The sequence below is a fragment of the Streptopelia decaocto genome (genome assembly GCF_964273445.1).
Source record: "Streptopelia decaocto genome assembly, chromosome: 11".
In the NCBI taxonomy this organism is placed as follows: Eukaryota; Metazoa; Chordata; class Aves; order Columbiformes; family Columbidae; genus Streptopelia; species Streptopelia decaocto.
This window is the reverse complement of record NC_138666.1, coordinates 13797124-13811423: the sequence shown is the minus strand read 5'-3', so window position 1 is coordinate 13811423 and position 14300 is coordinate 13797124. Positions and strand designations below refer to the sequence as shown.

The window sequence follows — 14300 nt, the reverse complement described above, 5'->3', positions numbered from 1 at the left end:
ATAGTATCAGTGGAAAATAGATACACTTTAAAGTGAGTACTTTGCAATAATTCTGAGCTATCGCTAACTATAACCCTCAAAACACGCTAGTAGGATTTAGCTATCATTAGAATAAATAGCAGTACTTTACTAAAATACAACTAGGTTACTCATCAGTATTTTAGGCATGTAATCAAACATTTTTCACTTACCAGTGCTGGATTTTCTCTTGGCAGCTAGTGACCACCTGTCATTAAAACAGATAACTACTCATGAAAAAACAAGGCTAAGCACACAGCTGCAATGTCAATGCATCAGAAACTAGAACAGTAGCTTTACAGATTTGGTGGTGTCTCTATATACATTTTTATTTGTCAGTGCAAAGGCATGTGAATGGTAGTTCTTAAGCTGCACATTTTATCACACACTAATGCAGACTGATAACCACGGGAAAAAAAAAATCACAGCTTTTCAATTCATATTTTGGTACAATACCTGCTCCATAACTATTAGGTGACACAAGATAAGTAGTAGTTTGTTCAATCTGCAGATCTATTTCCATTGTTAAACGTTTGCAGAATAAGAAAATAACATAAATTATAGCAACACATCAATGTAACTTCCATACTCATTAAAAAACAAAAACAAATGAACACCACAGCACCAAATCCATTTTTTTCCTTTATCAGTACATCAACCAATGTTCCCACTGGCCATTTTAATCTGAAAAAGCACATATTAATTTTTTGGCGTTTAAATGCAAGGATATTTTACATCATTATGGGCTGCTGTCTTCCCTTCTGTTCTCTCTGGGTGTCAAAAAAAGAGGACATTTTAATGTGAATATTTCCCTTATTTCTTTATGCCACAGGCCTTCCCAAGAGATCCAAAATAATTTACAAAATAAAGCGCACTGTTAAAATGAAAATCTTATTCAACTGTGTGTCTCTTAGACTACACAGATATAGCAAACAGACAAGGTGCTGAAACCTGTGACCTTCTCTGCCACAATTACGTGGAGATTTTGTCTTTCAAAACATATTCTGATCTCTGAATAATGGTTACCAAAAACATACCACAAACAATTTCATTCAATTATACGAAATGCAATGAAGCCATGATGCAATTAAACATGTCTAGACATCTTCTCGAGATAAGCATTTTCTAGATTTTTTTTTTCTACAAACTTTGTTTTTTCCTATAGCCAAAATAATGTTAACATTTGAAAGCAATTAATGAGTAAATTTGCAGAGAAAACAATAACATACATTCAAGTACCACTGAAATCACTGGAGCAGATAATTCTTTTTTCTTTTTCAAAACAACAGAAGAAAGACAATTTTTTTTTTTATTTAGCATATGTGCAGCTATTGCAGAACAGATCTCAGACCCTGCACTTCCTACTCATATGGAGCGAGAAAAAAATGGGTCTACTTTGTGAGCTAATAATTCTTTAAACAGAGTAAAGTACTTAAATGAAAAGGATCAGCTCTACATTTGTGGTTACGCTATTTCATAATCCATCAGAAATTCAGCCAGGTAGCTCGTCCTGCATAAGCCAAATTTAAATTTATCATTTGCTTTAAACTCCTATAAATCAAATGCCTAGCAAATATATTCTTTAATATGCCAGCTAACTGTTTTTAAGGTTAAGAATAAATGTACCGACTAATGTGGGACATCAATTCAGAAATCTAATTCATACTATTAATATTAACCCCATTTTGAGAGTAAAGTTTCTGCAGCATTTGGTAACAATGCTGACACACAATGGAGCCACCACTAAAAAGTAGAAGAGCCAGAGCCTATTCTATCAATATCCTTCCTTCTTTCAGACTTGGTAGTGATTGGGAAGTACACAATGCAATTAAGCACACAAAAATGTTTATGAAATCCTTTCAAAACATTGCAGTTTGATTGCCCCGATACAGATGAAGATGGCAAAGGCAGGAAGCTTTCCGTTCCCAATCCATGACTTTCCATGCATGAAGTGAGCTAAAAGCACAGAAAGAAAAGCCCTGCAAACCATAAGAGCAGCATGTTCATTAACCTCTACATGATAATCCTTTCGTAGCTGCATATTAACTAGTTACATATTCATAATCATTTACATTATTTAGAGGACCCTCTATGAAATCTTCGAGGCTATATCCATTAGCTACAATGTTAAAGGTTACAGAAGATAGTCTACTTAATGTTTCCAGGAAGCTTTTTTAATTAGTAAATATGTAAATTTGGCATATATGCTTTTTATGTTTTTAAAAAATAGTCCATCAGTAAAACAGCATATAGGCGTATGCCGTTTCCATCACCCTTTATCCCCTTAAAAAAAAAAAAAAGGGAAAATCAATAACACCAATCAATTTTAATTTAATTCTTCTTCTTTGATATAATCTCTCTTGAAGGGATACTAAAGGGTGGAACCAACAACAAACATTTTCATTTCAGTAGCCAGCATAAACTGAGACCTTTTACAGAAGTGCTAAAATATACCACCTTAAAAATATTTCAGGCTGCACTTCTGGAACTGAACTCTTATTTAAAAAATAGAGAATAAATATTGAAAAACAGATGGAGATCAATTATGCATATGTCCTTTATTAGGTCAGTCCCACTGTTTGGATAACAACTGATCTTATCACAGCAAAGAAACAAATAGATGATAAATATATAAACAAATCTTTGATTCTTTGCCTTTAATCAAACACAGGAAAATCATTAGTCTTTCTTCCACACATAATTTATATCTAGAGTTACAATTAAAGAATGAAAATTCCTTTCAGGGTAAATAAAATAAATGACCTGTTTGTTTGTTCATTTGAGTTCAATTTGTCTGGACACCTAGTGCCACCAACCACCAACTATGCATTACTTTTAAGACATGGTAGTGGAAATGGTATCAATAAACTGAATTCTCCCCTTTTAGGCATAAAAACTTAAGAGTTTGTGAACGCACACAGCTATCAATGGCTTATCTGCATACTAAAATATTTATTAAACTAGTCTTGCAGCAAATTTAACGTTACCTAATCACGGTTGAGGTTATCAAAACAAGCTCCACTGTTGGAAAACATGTTCCATAGTCTTAAAAGAAAGCAAACGGGCAAATACCTTGTTCCCTTCATTTTCTCCATCAGCAACTTGTTAAAACTGAGTGCTTCTCAAGCCCCTGGCTGGACAGAGCCAGAGCTGGGAGCTCCCTGAGTGCCCATGGGAGAGCACACCTCTGGCACCAAGACCTCACGTGCAATTCCTTCTGGAGTAAAAACCAAACCGTGAAAGCAGGAGATGACACATTGGTTCTGCTCCCATGCTAATAGGTTGAGCTATTTAAAGAGAAGTGTCTGTTGCTGCTTTTAGGGAATCTCTTGTTTCTCGGTTTCACAGAGTCTCAGCAGAGCAGGAGGATCAGCTTTAGCCCTACAATCACTTCCCAGGTGTTCCACTGTCCCAATCTGAGCACAGGGCACTGACTCCAAATCACTCCCAGACAACTCATATCACTCAGCCAAAGACTTCATTAGCTGTTTCAAGGCAGAAAATTCCTTTCATCTGCAATACTTTCTTTCCAATCTGCTGAGATCCTACCTTCTCTGGGATCTTCCATCTGAAGAGCTCAAAAACTTTTCCATGAATTAAAGACTGCAGCACTGATTTTGCAGGCTGAGTCATTTCATCACTAACCCTGGCTAGGAATGGGGCTGGAAACCGAAGCCAGATCTCCTAACTCAGTAGCCAGGCACTACCATCACTTGCAGCGTTTCCCTGGGAATGAAGACAGGTGAGGACACTGCAGCACAAAGCTGACTCTTACCTGTACATGCCCACACATCTCTAACCTTCTTCACACCACCCACCTTTCCCCAGCAGGTCCTCACCCTCACATACAAGGGTTCCTCTTTCTTCCACTTAGTTTTTCTGTACTTGTTGCTTCTGCACATGCTCCCACTACTAACAGCTGAATATAATTTTCTGTGGTGCTTCTGATTATCAAGGTGATGCACAAATGGTTCTGTTCTCCTCTCCAGTCCAAGGCTATTTTGTTTTGTTGAGGTCGTTCTCCAAGGTGCAGTGCATGTGTGCAAATGTCTCTCTCTCCTAAGCAGCGAGGCACTGCCTACAAAGGTGATGGTTTTAGCACGTTGAGGGCGATTCTTCTCTCTCTCATCTGTTCTGAACAGCAATAAGGCAAACTGCCAAGTCAGAATTTTATTTATGTCTCAGCTCATGAAAAATTATAAGCAACAGAGCTGGTCCAGGTATCATCTGTAGACAGTTTTGGATACTGATGCTAAACCTGCTGTATCCGCATCACACAGTGATGTTCAGGTTGAAAGAACTAGAAACCGGTGGTTTTAAGATGAAAGTTAATTTCAACAAAAATGCTGAAAATAAAAATGCCCTATTAGATTAGGAAGAGTTCCTAAATGAATTAAGAGGCTATTTCCACACTTGTGGGTATGAATGGGAATATACGCAGCACAGCACAAAAGCAAAGTTTCTGTTTAAACAAACCACAAGTTAGGCGTCTAAGGGGCCAAGTAAACGTGTGCTGCTTCTACAGGCATACTTGAGTATTTTGCTTCAAAACTGTGCCTCACAATCTGGCTGGTCTTCTGAAATTAGAAGCCAGGGACACAGATGTAATCCCAGCTCTGATTCTATTTCTTCTATATGGCCTTGAGCAAATCACAACCTCTCAGTCTACATTTCTTCATCTGCAAAATGGGGATAATAGTATTAACCTACCCACCTCAGAGTGTTTAATGATGATTAATTAATGTGAGAAAAGCACTCTAAAGATGTAAGAGCACTATATAAGTGATAAAGCATTATTTACCACTTGAAAAGTAATCTGAATAAAATCAGATATGCAAGTAATTTGTTTACATGTAGCAATAATATAATTTGTGACTATTTAATCTTGAATTAAGTCTCACTTTAAACATCCCTTTCAATCACACTTCCAGTTACTTGGGGAAAATGACAGTATGGAATACTTTTTGTGGAAGCAGAGCAAGTAATGAGGTGGTAATTAAAGTAAGGGTCTAATAAAGTCTAAAACCAACGATTTGCCTTCAGGAGACTGTCCTTGCTGTTTGGGGCTGTGTAAATATCTCAGTCTTGACCTTGGTTCTGTTGTTCAGAACCTTCCACAAGTTACAGTGGAAGTGTACACTGGGTTTCTGAAATGCAGATCCACGTTTGCATGATAAATCCAAGACAGTTTCCACTACTGACCTAATTCAGATGACTCCAACTCTGCAGTTTTAACTGCTTAACCTTCTACAACCAAGTATTTATTGCGGTTGATACACACACGTGAGCTGCCTCCATCTGTAAATGTTTGCAGTACCAAAGCCCACTCTGCCATGCAACTCATGCATGAGATTTCTCTGTCGTTCCCCCAAACCCTAAAAGTTTACTGATGAAATAACCAGTTCACAATATGACTTTACATTACAGAAGAACACTAATGGGTGGTCAAATATTTAATCAACTCTTGGTAACAAGGATGTAACAAGACACACGCAAAATAAACATTTAAAATGAGTTTTCATTTATTCCTCTAGGAAACTACACGGTACTTGCCTAAAACAGAGCAATCACTGATGGAGAAAGACAGAATTAACATTTGCACAATTGTTTTTCCTAGAGCCCCATTTTCAATCAAAAAATGAAATAAAACTATTAAAAGTTCTTCAGTCTGTTGGCATACTGTATGATCTAATGGAAAAGGAAGAAAGCATTTCTGAGCTCTCATATTCATTTATTAAATCATATTACTCAAAAACACTACATTTCAACAAAGTATTAACATAAATCCCCCTTTGGGTGCAAATCTTTGCCTTCTGAAGTAATGTTTGGGAAGAATACTGAATTAAAAGAAAGACTGAAAGAAATTTTCATCATGGCAAACATTTATTTCTAAAGGAAAAAAATCTTATTTAAAAATATAACAACAATTTTTACCCCTCTCTACAAGAAAGCAAGTGAAGATCTACTATTTGTATATTAGTTATGTACACACAAGTGGGTCAGTTTTGCAGAAAAAGTAGTATATAACTCTTATTTATCAATAAATAAAAATCAAGTTTTGACCAAAAATTTTTCTGGGAGCTTAGAAATTCTATTTGAAACATCTAAGAATTAAAAAGCAGACAGAAAACGCCTCATCTCTCCTTTGCCAGCTGGGAAATTCTGCCTTCTCAATCCTATTTTATGTTGTGACCACTGCTGTGGTTACATGTCCCGCAGACAAACAACTTGCAGTTCCCTTGCAGTAAGTGCACACACACACATACGTATGCATGGCAGCCGTGGGACAGGTAGCCCGGCTTCCAGGAGCCAGCACCTCGCTTGCAACCATGAGTTCCCAACAACTTCACATGGTTTTGCTGTTTGTCAGTCCCCTTTGGGAGTCATTTCAACTCACAAACCCAGCAAAAACCCTAAAGGCAGTAGGACATTTTCCGCTGAGTTAGTGAGTTTAATTAGCTCTGAATCAACTGAGGAACAAACTGGAGCCAGGTATCGCCTTTCCTGGGAGTGAGCGGTAGCCATGTCATGTAACTTCATTTGGAGACAGAGCTAAGGAACTCGTAACTTAATGTTTTAGCTGACTCAGGTAAACATATTCATGTGGCTGTACAATATCAAAGCGAGCTCAGGTACTGAGAAAGCAGCCGGCCAATGTGAGCATGGAGCTCCCATGATCTCACCCACCAAACACCTCCAGCAAGTTCTGCCAGTTTTTATGTAGCCTATGGTGCAACAGCGATGCCGCCGGCGATACCGGAGTTAACTAGCCTAAAACCGCCATGAGCCCTGGCACCTGCCTCACAGACATACCTTCAGGCTGTGGTTCAACATGCAGCTGCAGCCCTGAGTGAACTAGTCATCATCCCTCCCTGTCCCCAGCTACTCAATCCCACCGCCTTATTCTTCCAGCCCCAACACAATCTGCTGGCACACATTTGTGCTGCTGCACCATCAAGCACATCAGGGAACCACACTGGCTGAAAAATAACCCAGGAAGAAAAAAAGCAGCAAAAAAAATCAGCAATAAAAGTTTGGTTTTTAGCTGTATCCCAACCCAGGTCACTGGGCAGTGTCAGAAACGTGCCAGCCTAAAATTCCTCAAAAGCAGAACCAAGCAGTTGCAACAAAAACCAAGATTCAAAAGTTGTTCAACATACTAATCTCCTTCCTGGATAACTCACATGAACATTAATGAAATTTTTTGAACAAGTGACTGAGACTGTTGCTCACAGCAGCTCTAACTTGGTACAAGCATGACCATGGCTCAAAGGGCCAGCCCAGTTTCACCTGCTGCTGGCTCTGCATGTCCCCTGTCACACTGGGCTGGCATTTGACATGACCATTTTGGCACGAATCACTGGATTCCTCTTACCCCACAGCAGTCTGATCATAACTGCTTGTGCAAACGTGGTGGAGGGATTCAGCCTTTCTACAGCAGTGAAACTGCAGCCTACGCTAACACCAAGAGGAACCACAAAACCAGCAGCTGCACAGTGCAGCCCAGTGTCCTAAAGCCCCACCAAGAAAAAATGAAGTCTTAGTGTACTTGCTGCTCTGAAGGCTTCAAGATGGCAAGCTCCAAACTAGCTTCTCTGCAAGACTGGAGCTTCAGATTCAAACAAAATAAAAGTTCACAATTGCAAAGGAGGAAAGAAATACATGAGGCAGGGGGTACCCAAGCTGATCTGAGAAAACACAGGTTATAAGCGTGACTTCTGGAACGGAGACCTGCACAGATGCTGGAGAAACTAAGGATGATTCCCAAACAGTACCCTGGCCACTGCTTCTACTCACAAAAGCTGTAGACACATATAAGAGCAGCACAATTCAGTAACGTTTAGATTTTGTGGATATAATCTCATCTACATACCTTAGTTGCCAATGAGGCAGGAGACGAACAGACTTGTCCTCTCCAGAATAAAGGCAAGCGCACTTTGAATGCGTTTGTGAATAGATTCACTTCAAGTACCATTAAAAAATATTTAAGATCTGTTAGTTTATTTCACAATTCTTGATCCTATATAAACCAGTGTGTATTTTTTTCATACTAATAAGAACAGAGACAAATATTCACTACAAAAAGTAAAAGTGATGATCAGTTAACACTGGAGGAACAATAAGTATTACATTGAAAGCTTTCAGATAATGACTGAATTAGCCCTTTTACTTGAAAGCTGCACAAGATAAAACATTAATGGAACCTGCTACTACAAAAAAGCACTGGGCAGGTTGGAATGGATGTCATCTCAGGTTTCTGATGAGGTTATTGTCCAGGTACCTTTTAAAAAGGAGTGTGTCAAACCAAGCTTCAGATATTTTGTTAACTTTCCTCAACAGCTATATTCCAAAATTAGGTCCTACTGCACTGGTGTCTCGTACCCAGACTTCTATAGATTCTGCTCACTTGGATGCAGGCTGGAAAAAGTGCAAATACCCTGGGAGACGCTGCACTGGAAAGCACACCGAATCACATCTGCTGAGCCTGCAGGCAAGTGATTCCAGATTTCCAGGGGCTCCTGCAGCAGTGTGAAGTGTACCAGACTCCGCTCAGTCTCACTGCCCTTTTTCAGACTGTAGAAACAGTTTTAAAACTGACAAGCTGCTGATTTCATAGCACAGATACTACGTGAAAAAGACTTAGAAGCAGCCCGCCTCAGAAGTAATTTGTGTAGGAAGACAACAATTTAAAAGAACATAAGTGTAGGATTCTGTGACTTGTTTCCCCATAAACAACCCACAAGTTGTTTAACTTTAAAAACTCCAAGTACCCAGGATCTTGAAAACAATTTGGAAATGAAAGATCATACAGCCCCAACATATAATTTCATAAAAATTAAGAATATGTCATAATACACACTGGCCAATGAGTTACAGTAATAGCTACACTAAATCTAATTGTGCTTTGTTGTCATGATGAGTGACAGGAGAGTCACTTCCCTGTCCTAATTTTCCTAGAAGGAAAATTTTTAGAAAGTGCTTGTCAGTGCTATGAAAAAGAAAAAAAAATCCTGTTACCAGCTCACACTGGAATCCTTTAGATTTTCCATGCCTGTGTTTGCACTCGACAAATGTCTCTTGGGTCTAATTGGTTCTCTAATGTCTCCCATTACACGTATCTTCATTGCCTTGCTCAGAAACTATAGAACGTATCAGCCCACTGTAAATTCACTGGTTACACAAGTCTTACCAAATTACATAGATTCAACTTGTCAACTTCCTATCAGTTAGTAATCCAAACCCATTTGATTGTAGGCGTAAATGTATATCAAATATTATATTTAAATGCAGGCACTATAGCATGGGAATCCACCTACTTAAATATTCATTTTATAATTCCTGTACTAACTTGCAATAGATTTAACACAGTATTTTCAGCTAACATATATTGCTTTTGCAAGTAATCCATGATACATACATCACATTCTTCTTACAGAAATATTCAAAACTTTACGCAGGCACTGTGCTTCCAATGATGGTCTTTATCATGAAAATTACTAGATATTCTTCTATAATTTATCCCCAAGATACACATTCTAAGTCATGTTTTTATACAAAGTGCCTTTAGTGGGAGCACTGAAAATTGCTTTTAACAGTTTGGTCTTACTATCACTACAAATTAACAAGATGAAATCTGTCCAACAGGCAAGCAGTCCTAAACAAGAATTAAAATTACTTTTCACCAGGGGTCCTAAACTCAGAAGTTGCAGCCTCAATCAGATCAGAGATAGAAAGTCATGAACATCCTGTTCTTTTAATATTTTTAAACAGGAAGGAAGCCTCACTTCATGAGTTCTACAGGGCAGCTCTTTAGCACTTAAAAGCTCAAACTTGTAGGTGAACCAGGGTTGTACAAAGGCCTGGATGTTAAAATAATCCACCATGATTCAAATATTATCTTTAATTCTGCAGATAATGCTGTATTTCACCACTACATGAAAGGCTGCCTTCGGACTAATAGGAATAAATAGATTTTTTTATACTTAAGTGTCACTGAGACAGCACAACATCACAGTAATTAAAAGAAATAGATGTGCCTGCTTAAATGCCAATATATATACACATATATATGTATGTATAGTTCTGGCTAAATAACTTTACTATTTGTTACGGTGCTCATCCTACGATTACTAGGTTACCAAAGTACTGGCTAGCTAATTCTCCCTCATCTTTGTGCTAAGATCAAAACATGAGCCTTCAACTCAGTAATTTTGTGAGAAAAATATGAATCTCTGAAAAGAGGCTGCTGAAATGGAAAGACCTCCTCCATCTTAAAATACAATATTTTTATAACCGAAAATACTGTTGTAATACAATTATATATATTCATTGCACAGAGGAAAAGTCTACTATATCTTCATCATGACACTCCATTGTAACCAAGATGTGTAGTTCTTTACTATAATTTCATACTGAAACTGAAGTGTTCAATTTTTTTTAACCAATTTGCAGAAATTATGTAAAGTTTCCCTAAGATAAAATATCATTTTGGTACATCAGCCTAACAGAGGCTTAATTAATGGTCTCCTGGGCCTCTTTTCCACTGGAGCAGTTTAAGAAGTGTCTTAAACTTGCTTACAGAAAGGTCTTGCCATGAACCAAGAATAATTCTACACGGTTACGACAGACATCCGCTTACACATCAGGCCTGACTGACACTAATGTACCAGAGAATTTATTCTTCACTAAATTCTACCACCTTGAAAATTAACTGAAGGAGTCCAAGCAGACACGTTACTATCACCAATTATTGGTATAATGGGTTACTATCCGTGCAGAACAGACAATGCAGAGTGCTCTGGCAGATCCTCTTACTCTTCATCCAGATTAATGGTCAGTTGGTTACGTAAATCTTTTAGTAAAGATCTAGTGTGCTATTCAAAAGTACACACATTTTTGCATGCCCTATTTGAGATAAGGCTCATTTTTTAGACCACATGTGAGTTACTCAGTTTTCTTACTCTTAACTGAACCAACGTGTGACAAAGCAATGCACACTGAAGTCCTCTGTTATAACTGAGGAGCTCTAATGTGTCTCAGAAACAGCTTTAAAAAAACCTGTTCATATGACAAAAATGAGCAGAAAAATGGAAAAGCGTGCAGACTGTGGGCAAATGTACTTGTGCCAGTGCACATGACAAGAGCTTCACAGTGACTCCTGCACTCACAGAGCCCACTGCAAGGCTGGGACCTACAAGCCCAGAATCACACTCATTAAATTAGGAGAGCCTTTCGGTAGTCTTTGTGTCTTAAACTTGCTTACAGAAAGGCTTAGATCACGAGTGTGATCTGCAGGAAAAGATGTCTCAAGTTTTGTCTACGGCCACAGGTGGAACCAGCCTCTGAACTCTAGTGAATTGTTTCGCAGAAGAGTCTGGCTCTTTCAAACACATTTCATGTGTAATCAGGATTCCTTAACGCAAGTCACGAACAATTAAGTTTCGATACAACCGCTCTTCACGCTGGCCCATGAGATGACCCAGTTCAGACACCCACCAGGCGCTGTGTCAGGCCTACCTGCAGGACCAGGTTTTAGAAAGGTGACTGGATAAAAAAACACATGCACGTGGGAAGAGGGACAAAAACACGAGTTCGAGGCAGAGCTGTGTACACACGATTTACGCTTATGTAACTGTAACGGTCCCCGGGGAGCGTCAGGGCAGGTTCTCAGCCCGCAGGCCGGGCGCGGACAGGCCCGGTGCCTCCCCAGCGCTCACAAGGCCGCTCCTGCCAACTCCCGCTCATCGGCCCGACGCCCGTCGTTTCAAAGGCCATCTCGGCAAGGCCGTCGCTGCCAACACCCCGGCAGAGCCTCCCGCTGCCCCCGCCGGCTGCTCCGGATCCCCCCGGCCGCGGCGCGACGGCCGCGACCCGCCTCAACCGCCACCCGTGACGTCAGCGCCGTCACGTGCCCCCGGCCGCACGCAGGCCCCGGCGCGTGCCGCCCCGGGCCCGCCACGCCGGGGGGGCTCCCCTCCCCTCCCCGCCCCCCCCCGCCCGGCGGAGCCGCACCCCCGGCCCCCCGGCCCGCGCCCCCTCCGCACGCTGCGGCCCGGCCCGGCGGCCGCGGCCTTTACCTTCTCGTGCTCCTGGCGGAGGCGGCCCACCAGCTCGGGGCTGAGCGGCGAGGCGCCGCCGGGGGCCTCCATGCCCGCCGGGCCGGGCCGGCGGTCTCTGACGGAGCCGCTCCGCGGCGCGGAGGGGGCGGCGAGGGGAAGAGGCGGCCGGGCCGATCTCCTCAGCAGGGCGAATGAGTCCTATAGAAATGTTTGTGGAGGGCGAAGCGCCGGCTCCAGAGCCGCATCCACGCGGGGGCCGCCGCCGCCTGGGCCCGGGGCGCCGCTGCCGGGAGAAGCATCTCACACTCGCATTCTGGGCCGCGCCGCCGCCTGGGCCCGGCTCCCGCTGCGCCGGCGGGCCGGGAGAGCGCCGGCAGCTCGGTGCCGGCCGCCGCCTGCCGCCGCCTGCCTGCTGCACTCTGGGTAGCCAGCCAGGCGGCCCGCCGCGCCCGCGGGAGGCACCCGGCTGCGAGCCGCGAGAGGCGGGCGCTCCCCACCCCCTGCCCGGCGCCGCTGCCGCCGGCCCCGCCGGCTCCCCCCGCCGCCGCGGCGGGCTGAGCGCGGGGGGCACGGCCGCCGCCTCCCGACCCCCGCCATGGAGTCGGGCAGATCCCCCGGGGGCGATCGCGGCCTCCCCTGGGCCTCGGCTCGGCGCTGCCGGGGCCTGACAGCGCTCTGAGGCCCTTGGCCCTGCACTTGTTGGGAGCGCAGGCCTTGGTTCAGAAAATAGAACCATCATCTATAAAGTGTTTCGATCAGCCTACAATAACCCTTGATATGCATAGACGCCTACATGGCTCTAAGAGTAGGGAGGTGATGGCACAGTAACTGGTCTCAGGCTGCCTGCTCTGTAGTTTACATTGTCAGGACGTCTGGCAGTGAATAAACAGTAGGTTATTATGACCTAAAGGATTGCAAAATATTTTTAGATGACCTGAAATCACTCGGAGCAGCGCTTGGGCTTGCCTAGATGGGAAAGTTACTGCATGGGAAGAGAGCGGCAGACAGCCACTTCTGGAGTAGCATGGAGTAATTCACGTGTGGTAAATTCATTAGCTAATTTCGTGAATGGCATTAGACATGTCCAAAGTAACGTGTTGCTAATGGCACGGAGCCATGCTGAACAGCACGCTGGGTCACAGCACCGCTGCACACCTGAGGAACCTCCCTGGGGCTTGACTGGCTGCTGCAATTCTAGCTGGTGTATTTTTAATTTCTACTTACTAAAAACCCCATAGGCGGGTTCAGTTATAGACCGACCTTGTGTTTACTGCTGCACCTTTCCCTTAAGCGAACAGGGGTTTGTGAACACCCACCATATATATTTGCCAGTGAAGCAGAGGGGCTTCGGGGACTGGTAGACATGTCCTAAGATGGAGGTAAAAAGGTGCATCTTCCCTATGTTCATATCAACGGTTTCCTTCTACAAAAGAAGCATTTCCGTGAGCAGAACTAATTCTGTATACACCACAAAACAACTGTTTATGTTATGTACATGACATGGTATGTGCTGTGCACTTTTCTAAATGCAGGTTCCCATCCCCCTTAAAGAGCTTGTTAAAGCTCCACAGATGAGGAATTCAGAAACAATTTTCAAAGCATGGTTACTCAAGCTGGAAGTTAGCTTTTAGCCAGACTTTAATACAGCTTCCAATATTGCATATAAAAATTTGCAACTGCAGCTGGGTAGTTTGGTTTGTGAAATAACTACATCCATAATCTTCAAGAATAATTGAAAGTTAGCTGAAAACTCTGGCATGCATTTGTCACCAAGGGATTCTGGGTCCTCTGAGTGGACAAGAGACATCTGTGTATTGTCATCAGAAAATAGCTCACCAGCAAAAGAATATCCCAGGTTTAAATAGGTTATACAAATCTTGTGATCCTTCTAAATTCTCATAGTAAATAGCTCACTCTCAACCTGCTTAGAACCTCTTCTAAAGTTTTCTCCAGTTATCAGGGCTTGCAGAGGAGATACTACAAATACACATCATTTTTAAATGCTCTAGTTTGTTCCTATTTCACCTCAACTCAATTGGAGGACAAAACAGATGTACAACATAAAGATATATATCTTAAGATTTTATTCTTTTGCCTGATGTAACAAAAAAGCATTTAACAAATGAGAAGCCACAAAGTAGGAATTTTATATCACGATTGCATTGAAGACTTCTGACAGTTGGCCAAACTAAGAGGCTACATCATTATCAGAGAAATGACTGT

At 42.0% G+C, this 14300-nt stretch overlaps 1 protein-coding gene across 1 annotated transcript in view; it reads right to left on the bottom strand.

Annotated features, from left to right (window-relative positions):
- Positions 1 to 12543, bottom strand: part of URI1 (URI1 prefoldin like chaperone) — a 42148-nt gene extending 29605 nt beyond the window's left edge. The window contains exons 1-2 of the mRNA XM_082062377.1: positions 12096 to 12543; positions 192 to 226 (exon numbers count right to left, since the gene is read on the bottom strand). Coding sequence (XP_081918503.1) covers positions 192 to 226; positions 12096 to 12167 — 107 coding nt within the window. The 5' untranslated portion in view covers positions 12168 to 12543. The remainder of the gene's footprint in view (positions 1 to 191; positions 227 to 12095) is intronic.
- Positions 12544 to 14300: the final 1757 nt, after the last annotated feature.